Source organism: Etheostoma cragini, chromosome 17 (genome assembly GCF_013103735.1).
Source record: "Etheostoma cragini isolate CJK2018 chromosome 17, CSU_Ecrag_1.0, whole genome shotgun sequence".
NCBI classification, from domain to species: Eukaryota; Metazoa; Chordata; class Actinopteri; order Perciformes; family Percidae; genus Etheostoma; species Etheostoma cragini.
The window spans coordinates 19,162,703-19,180,102 of NC_048423.1; the positions used below are offsets into that span (position 1 = coordinate 19,162,703).

Sequence of the window (17,400 nt, forward strand, 5' to 3'; positions counted from 1 at the left end):
TGTGTGTGTGTGTGTGTGTGTGTGTGTGTGTGTGTGTGTGTGTGCGTGCGTAAGTGACAAAAAGACTGAGGCGGTGACAGAGATGAAAAGCAGAGCCGGAGTGAAAGAAGCAAGACGGCAAACAACAATAACGAGGAAGCGAAGAGATACAAAGATCCCACAGCTGGTTTCACATCAAAACAGTTCTACGCCAATTAGAGTGGACTCAATTTGAGGGGCTGAAATAAAATGTATGAATACAGCAGGGGGAGAAGTGTTTTGTCAAATTATGCAATAGGGAGCACAGGATGAGTCAAGTGTATTTGTATTAAATTTACATCTAATGGCCATTAGTAATTATTAGGGGTGGCGCGGTTCAGGGAAAAACATCCGAACCGTTCGGTCTGCTTATCTCGGTTCATGTGTGCGTTGCACGGTTCGATACATGCACAATGTAGCCTCGTGCCCGCATGTGACCTCATACATGGGCGCCGAGTCGATTTGTATTGGGATCTTCATTTATTGCAATTCAATAGTAGTGACATTTTCTTTGTATTATTCAACTTTTGTTTTTGTTAAAGGAGTCACTTGTAGAAACAATATATCATGACACATTACTAAAAGAAAGAACTAATTGTTTTCTAAAAAGAACGCACAACACATGTCTGTTATTTAAATTGTAAAGAAGTTTATAACATGGATTTTCTGCTTTTGGTCAGAAAACGGCTATGATGTATTCGACGTCTGCGATTCTATTTAAGAGTATCATTGGCATACAAAAATTAAATAATTGATTTTGAAAACTGGCTTTTCTTTCCCCACCCTTATTCACAAGTTTCTTTCTTTCTATTCAGCATTTCAAATGTAAAGCAAAGATAAAATGTATGGATGGAGGAATAGTTTCAGTGGACAGTGTATCCAGGTGTGCATACCTGTGGAGTCCAGGTCATGGCCAGAGGGACCGGCAGGTCAGCGGTGCATTCAGGAGCCTCTGCAGGGTGCTGCGGGTGTAAATGAGAATAAAATAAGTCATGTATCTTAAATAAAGATCTCCTTTAAAAGTTTCACGGCATTACGGTATGGCAATTCCACCTTTAAAATGTATTATTTTGAAATGTGTGGGTAAAAAAACAACAACTGAGAAGTTTAACTGTGTCATCTGTATATTTAAAGTGTTTTTTTTTTTCAATTTTATTTTGTTACTTGGAGGACGGATTTTTTTTTAGAAATCTAGTTCTTCATACGTAATTCAATCTTTGCTATTTAATATTAAAATACAGTTCCAGTGTCACCTCTGAAAGGAGCACACCTCAGTTAATTTGATCGCAATTAAATCGCATTAATGCCATAGTTAACTCGCAATTAATCGCACATATTTATCTTTTCTAAATGTCCCGTGATTTCTTACTGTCCCATTCTTTTTTGTCACGTTAATGCTCTTATCGACATGGAAAAGTGGATCAGCTTGCGTTGTGCAAAAACAACATTGGCGTATAGTCTAGGAGCAAATAATCACTCACACAGTGTAACAATCAATAAAAGGAGAAACAAAGATTCTCATCAGCTGTGTGCTTGGCCATCTAGTGGTATATCAGACTGGACATGGACAGCTCAGTTCCCAACGACAAAACACACAGATCACTTTGGTCTGGTCCATGGAACATTTGGCAAACTTTCAAAAAGTAATCTTTCTATTCAGAATCTTATTGGCGTCCATTTCTGCGTAACACGCCACCCACTCAAAATGTAACGTTACTACTCTTAGAGCGGCTCGCAAGCTCAAATGGCGTGTGTGCGGCGTGCCTGTTGTCTTGTTTCCTGTCTAGCTAGATCCGGTGGGTGTTGTAGTTTTTGTAACGTTACTTGTTGTTGCAACAGCATGTAAAAATTGACGCCGGGTTTGCATTAACACCGTTAATAACACATTTAAGGGACAGCACTACTCATGCGTCTTTAACTGATTGTGTCAGAAAACCTAAAATTGTAAATCATCTGCCATAGCCTTTTTAATATAAGGTAATTCCACAGCTTATTATTTCATCCCTGGCCTTTAATAGCAACCTGACTATTTGTTCGTGCTTTTTACTTGAACGTCTTTTATTTAAAAATAAAGTTAAGTGTGCAGAGTACAGTTAATGTTGTTTGATGATTCCCTTGGTCTATTTCCATGTCCTCCCCGTTATTACCACCCTTTGTTTCATGAAAACTAGTTTCATTCCACACCGTCTTAAGTTTCTGTCATCTTTATTTGAAAAAGAGAAATGGACAGCAGAGAAAATGAGACTTCCACTGCTGCGCAAACATTTTTAGACAGATTGTACAGTTAAGCCCAGCATTAGTGCTGGTCATTTTTAATATGTTGCCAAAACATCGTTAAGCCCTTAATAAGGAGCTTTGGTTGGTACGTATGAGCCAGATCTGCTTTCTCTGTTCACCTTCAACATCAAGCTATTTTGCGTCTTTCCCACGTGCTCTTCCTCTCTTCCTCCCCCGCCGCCATCCAAGCCTCTGTGTCCGTGCCAGTGCTGGGCCTGCTGAGGCATGACCTGGCGCTGGATCTGGTTGGAAGCAGCTGGAGCGCAGGTAAGACTCCAAGCTATTTTTATCCAATGCCAAGAGGGGGCGAGGAGGGCCAGGTGGGCAGGTGGAAACAGCATGGGATCCCACCACCCTCCCTGGTCCCCCCCCGTGGATGTCATCTGGGCTTAAGCAGAAGCACCAGCTCACCATGCCTACAATACGCAACCCCACTGTGAGATACTAACACTCCTGCCAGCTACTAGAAGCTCCATTCTGACCGAGGTTTTAGGAACGAGTACTTTTATCCCATTCGGTGGTTGCAAAGAAACTCCTGCACACCGTCTAAAGCAGGATTTATTCTTCTGCGTTAAATCTATCCTGTGGCCACGTACGTATCAACCGTAGCCTGTAAAGCAGCTGGAAAAAAAGCTAAAAAACTACATCGCTCATCCGTGGTTGGCAGCGCTGCATTTCCCCCTACTCGTTTCCTGGTTCTCCTTCTCCGTTAACAACATGAAATCAAGGAGAGGGTTAACCTTTCCTGCTACAGATTTCCCACCATGGTCAGAAAGCACACTTTGTATCTCTCACTATGACTCTAGACTCGCAACTCGCTCCGAAGCTAAATTGCTGTGATTCTCTCACTCACTCTACCACACACTCCTCACATGCACACACACGCCGGCCCTGCTATTCTCCTAAAGAGATCGACACACACGTAGGAACTTCAGGCTTCTTATGTAGGCCATGACAAAAGCTCTGCGTGGAGCTTCTGCAGGACTCTAAATCATGCTCAACTTCCAAAGATATAAATGTTTGGTACTAGACCTTAGACCGGTACTAGACCTAGTACCAAAATGCTATAAAATGGATCTTTGCAGGTTAGACAGTGTGCGGGAGTTTCTTCGCAACTTCTGACCTACTCGTCCCTCCCTTATGCACTTATCACTCATATTATAAATGTGTGAAGTATTTCTGTCACCCATACGATTGTAAAATGTATTTATTTGAAGTACTTTACAAAAATAGCTCAACCAAAATTCCTTTTATTGCTTATATTCCATTTTATCAAACTAAAACATCGTCAGTTTCCAGTCCCATTGAAAAAAACATGGCCATGCAAGATGTGATCTTGTCATAAGACGTTTTCCCGGACTTTGAGTCAGTCTTGTCAAGTCAGAAAATATGTATCATCACGGACCACCTCTAAAGGTGTGTGTGTGTATGTATGTGTGTGTGTGTGTGTGTATATATATATATATATATATATATATATATATAGGGGACTTGCAGGCGACTTTCTTGTTGAAGAACCACAACTGGCCAATGGAGCAATTTTGCAGCAAGTCTTACATCACCTACAGCTCTTGTGATACATCTTTACAATTTACAGACCAGCTTTTCGGTACCACTTTGACCTACCATGGAACAAGCACAGTTTTCTTAGACAACGAGAGACTTCTCAATTTTAAATTTTTGTTTTGACTGCTGCTCCTGTTTCTTGCCCAACACTTTGTTGGAGCAATGTCCTGTGTTCAGATCTCTGCAACAACTCTGAATTGTCATAACTTGTAGAGCCAAGATGTAATTGAACTGGAATTCCCCTTTAGGGTTAACACAATTTAAAGATCTCAGGCAGTACAGACATGTGTATAAATATTCCTTTGGTAGAGTAGTGTTCTTACAGTATGGCCCTTGGACTCATGGGGATCCTTGAGCCTATTAGAGGGAGTTACTATCAGCACCCGGAGCCTTTTTATGTCCAGGGCTCCACACTAACTTTTCTCACTAGGAGCACAGTGGCCCCCAAGTGAAACTTTTAGGGGCACAACCACAATATTTAGGGGCACATACAGTACCATAAATCAACATGCTAAACAAATAATCACATTTCTACTAATTTCCACTTTTGAAGATGTAACAGCAGAAGACGAACCAACAGCACCCTCGCTGTCATGACAGTACAACTATTAAAAAATATATACCATACATTCAGAATAAAAAGGGCTTAGCAACAAAGTGCTTAGTAACCTTTTGGTCATTTCACAGTTAAAAACATCTGCGCTCGGATTTACAGCCTCGATCTCGTCTTCTTCAGCTGCAGCTGATTCCCAACGCTGCTGCTCGAATCCTCCCTAAAACCAAGAGACTGGATCACATCACTCCAGTTCCAAAGTCTTTACACTGGCTTCCAGTGCCTCAAAGAAAAGACCTTAAAATACTTTTGCTGGTTTATAAATCATTAAATGGTTTAGGGCCAAAATACATTTCTGGACTGCTAGTAAACTATGAACCACCCAGACCTCTCAGGTCTTCTGGGACAGGTCTGCTTTCTGTCCCCTGAGTCAGAACTAAACCGGGGAAATAGCGTTCAGTTTCTATGCTCCAGATCTGAAACAAACTCCCAGAAAGCTGCAGGTCCGCCGCAACTCTCAATTCTTTTAAATCAAGGCTGAAGACCATTCTTTTGATGTTGCCTGTCTTTGAATAATTGTTCATTTCTTACACTGATGTTGAATTATCTGCTTTTGTATTTTTAGCTGTTTTATTACTTTTTCTTTTAAATGGTTTTTATGTAAAGCACTTTGGATTGTCCTGTTGCTGAAATGTGCTATACTCTGGCACTAGCTATGGGTCGGATGTTTCATTGTTCAGACGCACAGGTTGTGATATCTGTCTCCTTCCCACAGATCTTTGCGCACACTTGATTATCTCTAGGAGCCTGCCCCTCCAGACATTGGCCACTTACAGTGGTCATTCCCTATCCTTCTGACATTCATTGGCCTACAGACTGATGTGCTCTTTTCACGTTTAACATATAAAAAAATAACTGGATGTTATATTCAGTTGCAATGTTGGTCACAGTCTGGAGCCCTGATATCAGAATAATTTAATTTATACAACACTTTTTAGATTTTGAGAATGTAGAAAGTACACTCTGACATCTCTAGCGTCCGGTCTAGATGCATCAAAAATTCTATTTTCCAAAATTAAAACAAAGCCGTCATGTTTTCCTGGGACAAAATGTCATTAAACACACCTCCTTGTCACCTCTTATCTGACAATTTGGAGATCTGTGACATGGAAACATCTCAAACGCTCGGTTTTCCACTGCTATTTCCCCAGCCTAGATTTACTTCTACCTACAGTAGGTAAAGGGTTTGTGTACTTCTCTCAATAGCAGCAAGCAAACACTGCAGCTATGTAGATTAGTGTGGGTGTATCGCTTTTTCCATCATGCTGAGGTCTATGTGGAGATGTTTTATCTGTGCTACATCTCAGTCACAGCGGGTTATCATGTCTCTCCACACCCTCTCCAGTTTGACCTAGATTTAGGGGTGCAGATGTAAATCACTGATTTGCTATCAGCAAATTGAACATCCCCAATGCGTTTGGTGAAGTCGGCCTGTTTGGATTTGAATTGGCTGTAGGTCAACATCAAGCTGCAGAGTATTCCATTCGATGATGAGTAATTTTCTCTGTGGAAATTGTCCAGTCCTTACAGTAAACTGTGTGTGTGTGTGTGTGTGTGTGTGTGTGTGTGTGTTACCTTAGACTTGAGTTTAATAGTGAGAACGTGCTGCCTTCCACAGGAGTCCTCCGCCTTCAGTCTCAACGTTTGGAACTCTGTGTCTATGAAGAGCAGCCTGGAGACACATACACTATAAATCAACACACAGTCAAAGAGAAAGGGTACACTACACTGGGAACTGACAGCAGTTATAATCCATCGTTAATCACAGCAGCAGAGATATTATAGCATATTGAGACATAAACTCTGCCTTTAGATTTATCACTCTGGGAACCAAACACAGTGACATTCCAGCAATTCAGACTACAGCTCCCAATGCACGTCCTCAAAACCGTGAGTTGCCATGCCTTGTGACTTGAGAAAGAAGGCAGCTTTAACTTTGAGAGAAATAAAAATGCAGTTTGAGGCTTTTGTGCTCAAAATTTTGATCTGCATTCTTCTCCAGCAAGTGCCTTTTTAAAAGAGCTAATGGAGGAATATAACGGTTAGGAAAAGCATGCTTACTAGCAAACTTTTATCCTCCATTTAATTTTCTTAACAACAAAACCAATCGTACTGTTTCTTGGGAGCATTATTTTCATTCTGAGTCACCACAGAACACCTTGGTGCTTTCTAATATATATACACTGTATGCACATATACTATCCGGATGTACACTGTAGTACGCAGTAGTAACTGATCTCAGGGCTCATCAGCCAGCATGTCTCCTCTCCGACACAGGCCGGCCACTAAATTAATAAAATGTAACAAATTAATGTTTCATTCACACACACACACACACACACACACACACACACATCACATCGGAGGGTAGCACATTGCTGTTTCACAACATTGTACGGCTCAATTTCTGTAACCAGTCTTGCATAAAAGTACAGTATGTTGGGTGGAATCTGTAAGCTTGCTAACTAGCCAGCCGGGCCTTTGCTTCCCCTCACAGGGAGACTTCTTCGGATGATAGACAGCCAGGTTAGCCATCTCCCGATGTCTGCTGTTGTCACCTGGCAGGGCGTGAAGCAGAGGGAACGTAGGCTCTGTGCTGCTGCCAACATATTAAGGGCACACTCTATTTTGTTGTAGGTATCATAGCAACAGTGTATATCCGGTTTCCATTTTTTGAATAAAGAATAGATTACTGCCGCCTGCTGGCATGGAGAGTTATTTTCCACATAGGCGTAGAACGCATGTGCTAGTTGGCCTTTGGCCTTGTGTTCAAGAGCAACAATTTGGCTAAGACACAGGCAAAAAAATACCATCGTGACTTTTAGTAGTTACAGGGGGCAGATTCAAGCTCTCAGAAAAGGATGTGTTTCTCTGTGACCTTAAGGTGGCATCACACTTTCAAGCTTGAGTCAACCAGTAAATCACACCCTTTCCTTCCTGAGCTAATTACAACCTATTGAGGCTTAGGAAAAAACACTGATGTGGCTCGAGCGTGCACCAACACCGCTGTCAGATTTACTGCTGCTCCAGAACACTACGAAGGAGTCACTTCCTCCCCCTCCCAAGACCTGCTCTAGTCCACCGAGACTGGTGGACAAAAGACTAATCGGAGACAAAAGGATTTGGACGGTCCTTTCTTCAGATTTACAGTACAATATGATGGGCGCTCTGCGCCGAGGCTGACATGGCTGTAAATCTGCTGAGGATTTATGGAGTGTGTTAGAGAGGAGTGATGTGAGCAGTGTGCTCAGAAGTGACACACACACACTTAGGGAAGTGATGGAATGATGGGAGTTGGTTTCCAATGTGCCAGATTCATTAAAGTGTCTGCTCGCTTACACACACTTGCAATCAAACGCCAGCGAAGGGCAACGGTGCCGAAGTGTCACATGGGCACTAACACACACACACACACACACGACTCTGGTCCTCTTGTTCTTACATGCTGACCTGATACATCTGCATGTTAAGATCTTGCCCTGTTTGCTCCTTGTAACACACACGCAAGCACGCATGCACAATATATTGTCTTGTTTTTATTGTCATCGCGATATCAACTAATCACAATAACCACATTGCGTTAAAGACGATTTTTGTGTTAAATGAAGGAAAATTTCAGTAGAAAACTCTCAGTGGTTCCTTTTATATTCAATTGAACGTTCAATGTGTTTGAGAAAAAAGAATGTTGGAAATGATTTCCTTTCATTTGTTTTAAATTTAACAAGCAGTCTGTTGTCTTCTAGCAGAATATGGAAAGCAGCAGAAAAAGTAGAACTGAGTGCGCAATAACATTTGTTTAAATGCAAGTTATCCTGATATTCAACAACATTATTGTATAGGGCTTATTTTCCTCATATCGTGCAGCCACATTGCCGATATTAACGTCCCCTTCCAGGCCAAAATAATCTACTTGCAGCATAGAACTTCTTGAGTAGACACGACCCAGGTTACTTTATATCCTCAGGTACACATTTACAAAGAGTGCAGGCCCATAAAATACCCATTACTGCTAAACAGCAATAAATGCACAAACCTGTCAAGCATGACCGGTTAATAGAACTATGCAAGTGAAGGAAGCGGCACGCATCCAAATGAACGAATCAATAAATAAGAATCAGAAGTTGAACCAGTGAAATAAAGTGCTGGTGATTTGCAAAAAGAATGAATAAAAGAATGGCGGTTCTCTCATTTAGAAAATGTGTTTCTCTTTAACCCTTTTCAGCCATGACAGCAGTAAATCAATGCATGTTGCCATGTATTTTTGCAGTTGTCTGTCTGTAAGGTTTAATGGGCGAACACGGTTGTAGGTTTTTGTAGGTTTTTCAAAGCCACATATTGGACATACTGTAAACTGTACCAGAGGTTTAAAGCCACCTGGAATTAAATAAATGTTTAACCACCCACTGCTCTACCTGTTGAATGGTATTGAATGTGCACACTGCTGTTGCTAAGAAAGGTTACATGAACACCATATATAAACTGTATGTTTTGAATAGGGCTGCATAATATGAGGAAAATATCTATTTCCAACATTTTGATTGATATTGCGATTCCGATTACACAGTACTGAATATTGGAGAGAATGATCATTTGTGTATTATTGATAGCTAACCGATCAGCAGTGGCTAAAAATAAGCAGCCCTCTGAAAGATGAAGCTTAGTGAAGCCAGATATTCAAAATCAAATGGAAACTAAACCTTCAATGGAACCTATTGGAGCCCAACCCAAGGTTACTGTAGAGTACACTTTGACCTTCTCAGTCATTATGGTCATTTTCAAAAACAAAGTGCCTTGTAAAAATCACGCAAGTCAGGTGGCTGTTGCTCAGTGGTTGCCTGCCAATGGGAAGGTTGGTGGTTCGAAACGTGGCCCTGCAGTCCCATGGGGCAAGACACTGAACCCCGAGTGGCCCCCGATGCTGCACCCTCAGAATCTAAATGTGTGTGAATTTTGATCTGATGAGCAGGTGGCACCTTGTATGGCAGCCTTGGCCACAGTGTATGAATGTGTGAGAATGATTCTTCTACTGTGAATAGAAAAGCGCTTTATAAATACAGTCCAATTACATTTTACAATGAGTGACGGAGTAGAAGTATAACCTCAGTACGATATCTAAAGCAGATGTGAAAGAGTTAAGAAAAGGTAAGCAGTATGGCAGCAAAGTAAAAAAAAAAAAAAAAAATGGGCACAATTAAAAAATGTATTATAGGAGACATTATTCACTTTTATTTCATAAAGCAGATATGATGTAACCTATCCAACTTTTTCACTCTGTATTAAGAGAACAAGTCCAACCAGTACTCGGTATCAGCTAACTTTAACAAACCGTATCGGCAGTGAAAAAAAAGTCTCATTGGTGGATCACTGACACACACATTTCCATCTCCTCTGCTCTGAGGTCTCACACTCAGGATAACAGGGACGGGCTGCCGCCCCTACTTGGCTGTGATGGAAACAGCGTGACCGTCAGACGTCCTGCTGAGAAGACTGATGAGAGCATCCCATTTGCAACTCCACAGCCAAGTGAGCTGATTCCAGACAGTGCACACCATGCACATTTGTGCTTGTGTATGTGCACGTCTCGGAATATATCTATTTATTTTTTGGGGTGTGTTGACAAAGTGATTAATGAAGGGTGAGATCAACACATGTGTAGTGTAGTGCTTGTGTGTGTTGCATGAGAAATTCACAGGCAAAATGATAGCACGCACAAGGTACGATAAAGTAAAATGGAGGACAACATAAGTCACATGCACACGTGTGTGTAAATCAAGTGGACAAACAGCACGCACGCATGCACGCACTGCTCAGAGACACCTTTATATTAATCAGCCTGGTTTGTCTGTGCTACAGGACATTCTCATTACTTACTGGACATAAGTGATTGAATTCCCAAACTATTTCTGTTTTAAATTACATCCCATGACTATAGGAGTCATATACTAGCTGGCCTAATAATATAGAAAAAGAATATGAAACAAAATCCACATTAGCGTCTAATCCCTCGGCCCTGGGCCTGGTTGGACCAACAGAGTCCTGCTGTCAGAGAGCTGCTATAACTGGCCTCACAAGAGTAGCGACACAATGTGACAGAGTGATAACACTGTGATAAGAGGAGACTTGGTACGTACACCAAGAGGCTGTGAACATGCAGCTGTGCCCGTAATGAGCCCCGGAGCTTCCAGGGCCACGTTCGCTGGGCCACCGAGTGATGGCGGCTGCCCTACTTGACCTCATTTTCCATTAATTAACATATGGTATGCCATCTCCAGCCAATTAAGATGACCACACTCTCACATACAGGAATGGAGAGAGAGAGAGAGAGAGAGCGAGAGACAGAGAGAGAGAGAGAGAGAGAGAGAGAGAGAGAGAGAGAGAGACTTACCTGGCCCAATCAGCAGACAGAATTACAGCTGAAAACCCTGGTGGCTATTAGCACGGCCCATACCAATTAAGACGCTAAGCGAATCTCGAGTGCTTTGGAGATTGAGGCCCACTGTGTATAATGCCTCCTAACCGTAACGCGACACTGAAAATGATGTTGGTCCCATTTTCAGCATAAAGCATACCTCCCCCCCCCTTCTCCTATTAAAACCTGAGAGTCTTCAATTAGAGCCATTTGCATTTTGCTAATATCATAATTGTAGCCGTGGTCATTAATAGGAAAGTGGAAAATGAGTGTAGTAGTCAAGGCTTAATGCGAGCTGGGGGAGAATAGATATCTTCACACTAACCACCACCTCCCCTCCTCCTTCTCTCCTTGATGATTGGAGACAACAGTATTAGCTGGGCCTGTCAGCGCGTGGGCTGAGAGTTATTAAATGTGACCTGGATTTAACTATAACTCAATAACTAAAAATAAGGAAGTCATTAAGAGCCATTTGTTAATGTGCTGCGGTGTTGTTGCAGGCTCTCCAATCAGTTTATACTTCTAGGGGAGAGAGAAAAACACAAGAACTGGTGCATAAAGAAGTTTAAAGCACCAGAGGTTTTTAGCCATATATACAACTTGGTATGTTAATCTTAACTTTGGAAAAAATACACTCAAAATATACTGTTACAAGTCCTGCATTGTAAGTGTTGCTTAAGTAAAAGTCTGTTAGTATCATCAGGAAAATGTACTTAAAGTATTAACAGTAAAAGTAGACTCAATGCAGAAAAATGCTCACGTTTTTGAATCTGAAAACGATCATGAAACAGTTCGGTGTTTACTGGTTTAACCATTTCACCTGGACTTGTAGGCCAATATAATGTTGGGTTGTTTAATTTATTATTAAACAAAGTATTTTATTAACTATGTGTTATGTGTGCAAAGATCGTAATTAGCGGAGTAGATAGTACAATATTTTACTCTGAAATGCAGCAAAGTAGAAGTAAAAAGTAGTCTGGGGGACAACCAGGTCTGTGGATTATCTTGAGTAACCGGTCATGATTTTGACACTTTGAGCACCACAAGCCAGTTATCTAGTTCCATTATACTGAAGAGAAGGCAGACATCTCTAAGGCCGACAACTCCAACACTTGCCAACTCACACCCAAATAATTTTGATTAATAAACAGCACTCCAGGTAAGAGGGGAAAAAATAAGTAATTTTGATTTTGGGGTGAGGTGTCACTTTAGGGACCCCCTCAAAAACTCAGCTGATGCACTTTGTGAAATGAACGCTTCTTGCTTGAACATGCTTGAAATTCGCTCTTGCACTGAGGCCACTTTATGCTCAGCAGTGTATGGAACGTGAAATGTTAGTGCTGCTGAGAGTTTTAGCATCCACACTGGCATAAGGAACCAAATAACCCAAAAGATTCAGGTTCACTCAATCCCTCTCTCATGTGCTCTCACTTGTTTCTCCTCCTTCCCATCCCTTGTTTCGGCCAAGGGAGAAAAAGAGAGAGAGATTATGTCTGAACTCGGGCTGAACGATATTGTGTTCTAGCATCGACATCCCAATGTGCTCAAGCGCGATAGTCACATCGCAGGATGTTGCGATGTTGACGCTAATCCTTTTTTGTTGCTTGATAGAAAGGGAAACTTTCATCGTTCTTCTTCTACATGATTATTACCGTTGGCCCTTCCCCTTTTAGACAGCTAGCCATGTGGGCAGTGTGTGTGTGTGACGTTAGTCCGACAAAGGTTATTATGGGAAGTGAGGCTCTCCGTGTGCAGAAAAGTCCCGTAGGTAGCAGCTGCCGCTGACACAGTGATGCACATAGTTGATGGGTAGACAGTGAAGCTATAGAAGTCAGTGTGTTATGTTTGCTGCGAATGCAAACTAAATCACCTGATCAATGCCACATAATCACAACGTCTCCCGGCCATTTCCCCCCGTAGAAAGCTGCTAGCAGCCAGGCTAAAGCTAATATAGTTAGCCTAAAGAAACAAGCATAAAGCTGCTAGCAGCCAGGATAAAGCTAATATAGTTAGCCTAAAGAAATAAGCATAAAGCTGCTAGCAGCCAGGATAAAGCTAATATAGTTAGCCTAAAGAAACAAGCACAAAGCTGCTAGCAGCCAGGATAAAGCTAATATAGTTAGCCTAAAGAAACAAGGGGTCCGTACCTAATTTCCCTCTCCATAATCACTTTAGAAGAGTAACGTTAGTCACAGCGCTCCTTTTTTGTTTTTATCTTCTATGTAGATGCACTCCCCTACAAAATAACTGTGGTAGTCAAGAATGATGGACCGTTTCCATTTAGACTACTACCACTACTACTACTACTTCTACTACTGACCGAAACAACTGCAGATTTACAGAAGTTACCCCTAGATTCCACCAGGTCAATTTTTCTTAAATTAACATTCAATTGAAGAAAACCATCAACAGCCACACCCCTTAGGGCCTTAACTGATGTTAACAAATAATTGTGGTCACACAAAGAAACGGCAGTTCCTTAAACATTAGTGCGATCAGACAATAATGTAATAATTGTTACAGGCCTAATGAAGACTGACAACAACGTAGCCTGCAGGGGACTCCGTTGGATTAAACATGATGCAGACTCTAATCAAACTCTCAAATTGTAAGGAACAAGAGGCATAACTAGCGTGCATGACAGCTCTGGTCGGGCTCGGCCTGGTAACAAGCCAACACAACTAGCAGTCAACTCCACTCCCAGTTCACAGCACGATGCCTTAGTTGGGAGGAAGAATTGAGAAGTTGTATTGGATTACATATACCATACGTGTATCCACTGATTAAATAAACTAAACTTAATTTAGAAGCAGAGTATGAGATTATTTTAAGGGGATGGAGCATTGAAGGGGTTCTGTCAATCCAGGAGTGGGTTTGAGATGGCTACGTTGGCGGCGTTTGAAAATATGTCATAAACGGTTTGCCAGATTGGATGTCTATACTAGAAACTGGGAGGGAAGCTTTCTGCTGGGGAGATATGTTTGATGAAGTCTCGATTTTGTGTGTGTGGGAGATATGTTCATGTTACAAATTTAATGTTTTTTGTGTTGCGTTTAAATAAAAATAATGTAGCTTAATTTTTTAATTTTTTCTTTTTCCTATTCTCTCATTTGTCTATATATCTATAATAAGCCCTTTGGGGTGATGGTTTGAAAAGTAGTTTAAACCAAAGATTCACAATAACAATACATGCTTACACTTCAAACTACTTGCAAAAAACAATGGTCAAAAAAATCCTGCCAGTTAACGGACTGCAACTGGACGAGATGGTGTATCATATAACTCTTCTCTTCTGTGCTTCTGTCAGCTTCTCCACGCTGCCTTCATGGAAACGGGACATCAGAGCATCATCTTATATGAGCTCCGTACCTACTTCAGCATGAAAAAAAACAAGAAATTGCCGCAGGGTGGTGTGACATCCTGTTGTGTTCTTTATGTCGCACTTTTCATTTCACAATAACAGTTTTTCATCAGATCGTTTCGAGAGCTCAACGTTACATACTGCACCCGAAGGCAGCTTCATTTCATGGAGAAAGATAGAAATAAAAGAGATGAGCGAGAGATATCAGCTCTGCTTTGTGGTTTGGCAAACATTTACCAATTTCACAAACTCCCGGGCCTGTGTTAGGTGTTTTAAAACTTTCTTGTGGAAGTGATAGCGGCAGTGACATTACTATGAACCGTACGGGATTCTCACACATCCTCAAAATGCAGCACGATGTGGGGTTGTGTTTCTCCAAATGCTTTTTTTCAGCCATTTACTCGCAAGACAGGCGATAGCAAACATATACTCTAAGCATCAAAAAAGCACTCTCACTTACTTTCACAGGTTGTACACTTATTTTCTTCTGCTTTTACCCGTTGATAAGTGCCAGTTTGTTTCCCGTTGAAACATTTCAATTATAGATATAGATTTGAATGAAAAATAGATTTGACTGTTAAATTGCTAGCTGTTTCTGATTGGCTGCTGTTAGTGTTCGTAATACCTTATTAAAGTCTGACTGTTGCATATCTAGTCATTCTAATTGGCTGTTACCTAATTTAAATTGCTTGTATTATTTTTTAAACACATAGGCCTATAAATATAATTTCATGGCTTTCTTGATCCCTGGGAAACTGATAAATCTGTTGCATGTCATTCATTGATGATTTTTGGATCATTTCTGATAGTAGTAACAACATTAATAGGCCTAATATTAGGGCGTAATAATTAATAGTTAGGGCAGGATAGGCTGGATAATGGATGGGGGGGGGGGGCGTTGGCCCAAAAAAGGTTGAGTAGGTTGTCCTACTGTCTTCCCATTTGGTCACTTACCACGATGGAAATCACTGAACCAATAGCACGACTATACCATCGAGCTCTCAAGATTCATTATAACGTTCCAAAGTGGTTTCACCATTGTATTGCACTCGAACGCTCTAAGGCTTTAACTTTAGAAACAGCCACGCAATTGCATTTTATTTTCAGATTCGGAATACCGCCTTACCAGCACTTGTTGCACTTTTTCCGACACACGTGAGACCAGGTCACCTCGCTAGGTCGGTCTCGTCATGTCTCTGTTCTACATTTTCCAAGATTTGGAATGTCATTCCATATCACATCAGAACTCTATCATCCATCACATATTTCAAAAAGGCATACAAACAGCTCCTTCTTAACAGCTGCACTCGCACGCATTAATTCGTTTATGTATTGTCCAAGCCTTGTTTGCACTGTCCGTATTTGTCTAGCCCAGCTGATGTCTAGTATAAATGTCTTTGTCCTTATGTAACTGTATTGTTGTTTTCAGTTGTCGAAATTTATGTTTCTATATCGATGTCTTGTATTAATGTCTGTCCTGACGGGCTGTAACCATGTTTTATGTGTCTGCAGAACAGGAACCTGCTGAAAAACAGTTTTTAAACTGAGTCAGGCCCGTTTTTTATATTGTAATGTAATCGTTACTTTTTCTAACTTTCCTGTATATAAAATATATGAAATGAAATGAAAGAACCACTGACCTAAAAGCTAGCGCCGCTAGCGGTTAGCCACCTCGTTCTCAATGGCAAATACTGCTGCAACACACACACACAAGTTCACCCTAATCAACAAAAGAACTTGTCTGGAACTACTTCCATGTCTCTGTTCTGCAGGTATCCATGCAAAGATGGAAGTGTGCCCTTGTTTTGAAGAAGTCTCCTGGCTAATCCTGCCTTTTACTGACTGAAGTTGGAGAAACAGCTAGCTGATGTGGTCTTAGCCAAAGTGTTGGCTGATGACGTAGCCGGTAGAGCCTGACCGACAAGGATTTTTAAGGCTTAAACCGATACAAATATTTGGTTATTTAAAAATGCAATATTCCGATATATGGGCCGATGTCTTGGCTAGTGACGTATTCTGACCAGCTCACTGAAGGCCGGATACATTCAGAAATCTGTATCTCACTCAAAACAGCATGGATGGTTTTTTTCCAAGTTTGTATGTGTTGTGGAAGCAACAGAGACAGAAAACAGAGAGAAAACAACACCCCAAATCACCAAAACCTGGTTTCAGATAGTGTTAGTGCTCCTACAGGTCACTTACTTGCCCCACCCAAGGGTCTCCATCTCAGAGATGAGCTGAGAGTAATACTGTGGAGGAGGGATGGAGCGGCACTCCCGATGGCTCTTCAGACCCACTTCCTGCAGTGACACAGAGGATGTTTCTTAATTTTTGGCCAGATCAAGTCACAACTTCACCGCTCTGCACATTTATCTTTCTTTTAAAAGCAAACGTCATAAATTCTAAGGCTGGGAGAATATGCTTTTGTGCCAATTTGATTATTTCCAATACATGGAAGTCAATTTGATTTGTATTGCAATTTTCACTTATATGGTAATTCTGGAAGTATTGCAATTCAATACTATTGTGATTTCTTTATCTTCTTTTACAATAACAAAAGTTGCATGATACACTTATGGCAACAATAGAACATGAGACATTTCTGAAAGTTTATTGTTTTCTAAAAAGAAGTCAGTCTGTACAGAAGTACGTAAAATGGATTTTCTGAATATTTAGTTTTTTGGCAAATCACCGGTTAAAAAAGAAAAAAGATTTTAAGAAAAAAAATTGATTCTACAAAATTGTTGCAAAAAAGATCACATTTTCATCAAATTGCTTTTCTATTCAAAATTGATTGTTTAAAAAAAACCGATTCACAGTATGTAAATGTAGTTACTTCTCCCATGTCATAGAATACACGCCATTAAAGATTAATTTAAATTTTTTATTTTATTTTAGGGGTGGGAAAAACTCATCAATTCTTAGATATATTGCGATTCTTTCTAGAAAGATTCAATGCTCGATTCTGAACACAAAAATGGCCAAAAGAAAAAAAGAAAACATGATCTAATAAGACATACAAATACTGCAAAAGTCAAAATCTAACAAACTTTTATAATTTCTAATTATATTTTTTTCTGGGTGGAAATGCACATAAAATAATTGTTGCATCGAGATGCATTGATAATCGGAATTGAACCATGGGGTGCCGAGACA

General features: G+C 40.8%; 1 protein-coding gene across 1 annotated transcript in view; it reads right to left on the reverse strand.

Moving 5' to 3' along the window:
* The window catches only part of fancl (FA complementation group L), a 32,577-nt gene that overhangs the window by 12,300 nt on the left and 2,877 nt on the right, over positions 1–17,400 (reverse strand). Inside the window, exons 5-7 of the mRNA XM_034898420.1 lie at positions 16,447–16,544; positions 6,050–6,146; positions 912–980 (exon numbers count right to left, since the gene is read on the reverse strand). Coding sequence (XP_034754311.1) covers positions 912–980; positions 6,050–6,146; positions 16,447–16,544 — 264 coding nt within the window. The remainder of the gene's footprint in view (positions 1–911; positions 981–6,049; positions 6,147–16,446; positions 16,545–17,400) is intronic.